Source organism: Chinchilla lanigera, unplaced genomic scaffold, assembly GCF_000276665.1.
Source record: "Chinchilla lanigera isolate Chin_1 unplaced genomic scaffold, ChiLan1.0 scaffold00096, whole genome shotgun sequence".
Classification (NCBI taxonomy): Eukaryota; Metazoa; Chordata; class Mammalia; order Rodentia; family Chinchillidae; genus Chinchilla; species Chinchilla lanigera.
Genome location: NW_004955497.1, coordinates 5,616,897 through 5,623,630, shown reverse-complemented (window position 1 = coordinate 5,623,630; position 6,734 = coordinate 5,616,897). Strand labels below are relative to the sequence as shown.

General features: G+C 37.8%; 1 protein-coding gene across 4 annotated transcripts in view; it reads left to right on the top strand.

Annotated features, from left to right (window-relative positions):
* Positions 1 to 6,734, top strand: part of LOC102025027 (phospholipid-transporting ATPase IB-like) — a 216,397-nt gene that overhangs the window by 77,801 nt on the left and 131,862 nt on the right. For all 4 annotated transcript variants that reach the window (XM_005406339.1, XM_005406337.1, XM_005406340.1 and 1 more), the window contains one exon: positions 1,215 to 1,292. In XM_005406339.1, coding sequence (XP_005406396.1) covers positions 1,215 to 1,292 — 78 coding nt within the window. The remainder of the gene's footprint in view (positions 1 to 1,214; positions 1,293 to 6,734) is intronic.

Below are 6,734 nucleotides of genomic sequence, written 5' to 3'. Positions count from 1 at the left end.
TAAAACCAGAAATTTTCTCAAAATTAAAATAAAAATATTCTCTATAGAGACAAGTTTTGAGTTTTCTGACAATTTATATAACTAACCAAATCCTTGTGATATAGCTAACTGTATGCCTTGGTGTTGAAGCCCAGTGGCAAGATATGCATTCTCTAGGAAAGGTGAGGGTTGGTATCAGCAGAACTCACCAGGCCTGGGCCTCTTTGCACTTATCTTTTTTTTTCTTGTTTTTTTTTTTCTGGTACCAGGAATCTAACTTACAACCTTGTGCTTGCCAGGCAGGCACTGTGCCACTGAGCTAAGTCCCCAGCCCCTGCATTCATCTTGAAGATATCATTTTTTGTGTGATTTAAGAGATGGTTAGTAACAAGTGTAGAGAGACATTTGATTCATTGAAATTCAGTATACCCAATAGAGGAGGGGACTCCAGCAACCTTACAGACCTTGGCTAGAATGACAGAAACATAATCAACCCAGGGGCCCTTCAAATTAAGGAAGAGGTTTCTTAGGTGACAACCGTGTATTGAGTGTTGTTATTACTTAGTAAGCTGGGGGGTGTATTCATTTTACAGTCTGAATGTGTGGTTGCAATTTTGAATAATACCTTTAAATATTTTTCTTCCAAATAGAAGTATTGCTAAATGTCACATGTTCAAAATACCCTCTCAGTCTGTCACTGGGTTGCCTCAATTTTAAGAAGAGCACTATTTTTTTTGACAGTGCTGAGTATCAAACTAAGGGCCTTATCTATGCTGAACAAGTAACTTTCCACTGAGCTACATTTCAACCTTGGGAATACTATTTTAACCTACACCAAATGAGGGAAAGTACTTTGAAATTATTCTCATTTAATTTTCCTTAGAGTAATATGAGATCCAACTTGTTGCTCCCCCTTTATAGATGTAGGAACCAAGGCACAGAGTTCATTAATTTTTTCAGAGTCCACAGCTTGGCTAAGGCAGAGATAGGAATTTGAAAGTCGAGTTTTTCAGTCCTAGATACCCAACACCGAGGTACTGCCTCTCCTGCACCAGTGGTCTTAACATGTGGGAGAAACTAACATCTATTCGTTCAATAGGAGCATTCTACTCTCTCCACTGTAAATCCTTTCTCAATGTCAGTCACACAGAAAGATCAGTGGCGTGGAGCCTTTTTGAAGAAATGTTGAGCCTCATTCTGACTTTGGCTTCGGCTATATTTTTCATTTATTGCAGGATGAAGATATGCATGATGAAAAAAGTGGCCTTCATGCCATGGCTAGAACATCCAATCTTAATGAAGAGCTTGGGCAGGTGAGAGACTCTTCTGAGACTGAGCAGTGCAATAAGAGCTTAAAAGAAGAAGACTCTAGGCAGAGCTTATGCACATCGAGATACCCAAATGGGTCTTGGGACATTGTTTAAATTGGCAAATGTGGGACCAGGTGGGAATTTATAAACATACTTTCTTCAAAATAATGATAATTCTGGGTCGTGGTAAGAATAATGCATCATGGGTAATTGATAATACTGAACTGTGTGTAAGGAGAAGAGACCTAATACAAGTTCCTATGTGTTTATGGAAGAATAGAAGACGTAGAAGGGAAGGTGGGGAAGGCTGCTGCTAGCTTCAAGGGTGCAGTTAGGTTTCAAATCCAGAAATCTACTTGTGGGAGCGCCTCTCCCCTGCAAGAAACATCCTGAGGTTGCTACAGAATTTCAGGGGCTGCTGCAAAATTTTACACTTGCTAAACTCACGTATCTGCTCACATCTGCTAGAAGAACAATAGTCTACTTTTTATCCCCTAAAAATTTCTCTCAAAGGCTAGACCTAAGGTGGAACCCCGCTGATGAGCAGCGCGGAGAAATGTAGCTCTCTGGCACCGAGTCTTGTGGTACAACGGAGAGAGGAAGGAATAATGCCAAGCACACCAACCAGCACGCTAACAGGGTTTGCATTTATTTACTAAATTACAGTCACATCTTTACGTGTGCAAATTAAATTTGGTTTCTAAAAATTCCCACAGTTGTGCCTCAAAGAAAGCCTCGAGTTACTATTTTTTAAACCAATTTCTCTTCTTAGTATGTTTTTACCAGAGTGCAATTTCCCATCTTTCTGTTAACTGAAGATGACATATAAATAGTAGTAAAGGCAGAATTTTGTGGATTTAGCTGTTATTTTGAAATGGATTCTCGATATGTTGCCCAGGTTGGCCTGCAACTCCTGGGATCAAGCGATCCTCCTGCCTCTGCCTCCAAAGTTGTTGGTACTACATGTGGGTGCCCATTTGCCCAGCTAAGAGCCAGGATTTTAGATCCTTGACTTTACCTTTCATTAGCAGAGTCATTTGGGCATCTTTATGTAAATGCCTGGTCTTGATTTGTTAATGAAATATAATCTTAATAAAAGTTGGCTTTAGGGCTCAAGCTCTGTTCATAAACAATATAATTAATAAATGTATGTGAAACATATAGAAAAGCGCAGGAATCAATGGAACTGGAAAGGAGAGGACAAGTGAGAGTGTCATTTCCAGAATATCTAAAGAGCTGCTACAACTTACCATCAAAAAGACAATCTCACGCAAAACTGGTCAGAAGACCAGATATTTCTCCAGAGAAGATACATGAAAAGATACTCAACATTATTAGTCTCATGAAAAGACACTCAACATTATTAATTTTGAGGGAAATGCAAAGTCACAATGAGCTATCACTTCATACCTTTCGATGGCTATTACTAAAAAGAAAACTATCAGATCCTGGTGCGGACTGAGAAAATTTAAATCCACCGAGACAAATTAGAAAAGTATGCATCTACTGATGAAAATGTAAAATAGTACAAATGCTGTCAAAAGCAGGATGGTGATTCCTCAAAAAATGACACCTAGAATTGCCATAAAACCTATTAGTTCCACTTCTGAGCACACACACTGAAAGTTGGAAGTGGAGCTAAAAAGATATTGTACAGCTGAAAAGATACTGTACATCAAACCATAATTCAGTAACAAATATAGAAGCAACTCAAATGACCATAAATAGATGGCTGGATAAACAAAGTGTGGTATATCCATACAGTGGAATACCATTCAACCATAAAAAGGAATGAAATTCTGAAACAGGTGAACTGAGCTGGGGTTTGCTGGGGATATAACATAGGGTTTTAAGCTTGCTAGACCTGTGCTCTATCACTGAGCTATACCATCAGCTCTTCGTGGATGAATATTGAGAAATTACACTAAGTGGAATATTCCTGACACAAAAGGAAAAAATATTGCTACAACTCTGCTTGTATAATAATGAAAGGGTCCAGAATCATGAAATTCATAGAGGCAGACAGTAGAAGAATAGTTTCTAGGGAGCAGGGGAGAGCAGACTAGGGAGTTCCTGTTTAAGAGGTACTGGGTTTTAATTTCACCTGAGGGAAAGTTCTGGAGATGGAGCATGATAATGTTTGCCTGACAATGTGAATGTATTTATAGCACATAAAGATGCCCACAGTGGTAAATTTTATCTTACATGTACTTTAACACAATAATAGAAAATGCTTCAACATTGCCTTCCTCTTTTCTAGCAATGTACTACTTTGGTCTAGTTTTGGTTTTAGAATTTTTTTTTTTTTTTGGTCTTTTTGAGACGAGTCTCACTTTGCAGTTCAGGCTGGCCTTGCACTCACTTTGTAGCCCAGGCTGGTCTTGAACTCGCAGTGATCCTCCTGCCTCAGCCTCTTGAGTGCTGGGATTACAGGCGTGTGTGCCACCATGCCCAGCATTTCTAGAATCTTTTAATTCTGTGGACAAAACATTATTATTACTGTTTTTGCTGATGTTGTTCTTTTATATAGCAATATTTACTTTGATTTATCTGCTTATCAGTTTTTTTAATTCTCGTAACTCAGAACTTTCATCTGAGGCCAGATTTCAACTGCCTAAAGGTTGTTCTTACAATTGCTTTGGAGAATTACTGTTGGTGGTCCTTTCCTTCAGGTTTTGTACATCTAAATATGTCTCTACTTCTCTCTGATGACATACTGCTTTTTCCAAGAGCCTTGAAAACATTATTTCATGTGTAAGACAACTGTGAGACACCATCCGTTGGTCTAGTATTGGTGGCTGGACATGAGATTGGTCTTTTTTTTTATTTTTCCTTTGGGAATTTTCTCTTTAAGTGGCTATGATTTCAATATTGTGTGACTTAATTTATCCAATGTCTAATTCAGTGAGATCCCAGAATATGAAGCTCATACACTTTGTTTTGTTTCGTTTTTTTCCAGTACCAGGAATCGAACTCATGACCTTGCACTTGCCAGGCAGGTGCTGTGCTGCTGAGCTAAATCCCCAGCCCCTTAGCTCATACACTTTTAATAACTGTAGAAAGCTCGGATCTATATCTAAGTCTTTGCTCCTCTGTCGCCTGTTTTCTGTCCCTTTGGAATTCCACTTTGACATGTATTGTGGCCTTTGTAAAATCTCTGTTCTCACGCCTCTTGCTCTGTCTTTCTGCCCTGAGTAATTTCTGCTGGTTCCTTTCTAGTCCCTAACTGTTACCTTTCCAGTTGATTCTGGTCAGCTGTTTAGTCTTTCAATTATGTTTTAATTTTGTCAACCAGTATAATTTTAGCTCTCTATAAGTTTCATTTATTTTATAAATATATGCCTAGCTGCTTTATTTTCTTAGTCCTTGTTTATGTTTTTAAGCTACCGTTTCTTTAAAACTGAGCAAAATCTAGTTATTTCATATTCTAATTCAGCAGAATTACCCAGCAAATGATTTTGCCTGATTAAATCTTAAGGCTGTGGTTAACTGAGGCCTGTGAGGATCTGTTCTCCGTGCTTTTTTTCCCTTGGTTTTCACTTAGGCTGCCTTGTTTTGATTATGATCCCTTGAGTCCCAGAACTCTTGGTAGGAGTTCTCTGAAGCCAGACTTCAAATTGCATTGCTACAGAAAGAATTTGCATGTACTTCAGCCAATCCCTTGAGATCACTTAAATTTAAAGCCTCTACTTGAAGTCATTTGGGTCCACACAGGTTGTGGGAATTTGGCCACAAGCTCCCAAAGGGGCACCTCATGTTGACATTCTCTCAAGGAATATATTTTTCTTCCAGCCTCAAGACCTAATCAGACAAATTCACTTGCCGCCCCATTCTGCTGAGCAGTTTATTCCTCCATCACACTTGTTTTGATGGGGTGTCAGCTTAGCCAGATTCCTGGACTGTCCTCTACCACACTCCAGGCAGTCCTGTGCTTCATGTTCTGGTCCTGGAGTTCTCTGCAGTCTTCAGGATGAAAATCTAGGATTCCAGTGCATTTCATCTGCCTTCTGCAACTTAGTCTGAATTTGACCTCTGAGGATTATTTACTTCTGGAAAAACGTTTTGATGTATGTTAGATCTTCATTCCCACAAGTTCCACTGCCTGGATTCAAGCAACCAGGGATCAATATACATATTTTTTGTAAATGCTCGTGTCTGTAGCGAGCATTTACAGAGTGCTTCTTCTTGTCAGTATTCCCGAAAGCCTACAGCTATTCACATAGCATTTGTGCTGTGTTGGGTACTGTAAAGAACCTAGAGATGATTTAATGTGTATAAGAGAATGTGCATAGATCCTACGCAAGTACTATGCCATTTTATGTAAGGAACCTGAACTCTGTGGGTTTGGGGATCCATGGAGCAGGTGGGGGAGACCCAGGGAGAATGTGTTTAAAATCCTGAGGGTTTTTTTTTTTTTCTATTTTATCCTGTGTTATGCTCGTTTCCAGGAGGAGGGTGGTTCACGTTGTCCATCATTTTGTACAAAATGGAAGCGCTCTTTTGCTCTTTTCAAGGGCTCAACTTTGTTCCCCTTCCCAATATGAACTTCTTGATTTAATTTGATAATTTGTTTTTGCCAAATTGTAAGATTAACCATTTCTGCTAGTAAAAAATTTTCTTAAGAGTTTCAAGTTATATTTGAAAAATCCCTTCCGTGTCTGTAGGTATATCCCCTTTTTGCATCTCATGTATTTTAACACAATCATCTTTTCCTTCAGGATGTTTATATGGTATATATTATTGGTCGTTTCAAGGAGTCAAAGATTTGATTTATTCATTCTTCCTATTACTAGTTTCTTTTTATTATTATTATTATTATTATTATTATTTTACTATTATTTGTTTTGTTTTTCCAGTACCAGGAATCAAACTTATGACCTTGTGCTTGCCAGGCAGATGCTGTGCCCCTGAGCTAAATCCCCAGCCCCTATTACTAATTTCTTTCATTTTTATTTTATTCTTATTAATTCCTTAAACTGATCCTTTTGACATTTTTCTATAGTCTCTTAAACTAAACACTAAGTTCTTTTAGTCTTACCTTTAGCTTTTCATTTTAATAGTGAAATATTTATATTTTTACTTCTGCTTATAGCTTTGGCTGAAACCTGTAAGTTTTATCATGAAGAACTCTACTGCATTTTAGATTGTCATTTTTAGTTTGGTTTTCTCTTTTGCTGCAATTGCTTCTTAATTTCCAAGTACGGTAGTTAAAGTTCGAAGTTTTTTCTTATTTATCAATTTTGTTGGATTAGGGTAAACAAATATGACTTCTACAACTACTTTAAAAATTTTGTCCATAATTTATCTGTGGCCAAATGCATAATTAATTGTCATAAAGGACATTTAAAATGTGTTTTTTCTTTTCCTATATTTATTAAATCACTGTTATTTAGATTTGAAAGAATTTATATCTAAAAGAATATGAAACGCCCGCATGCCTTGCTC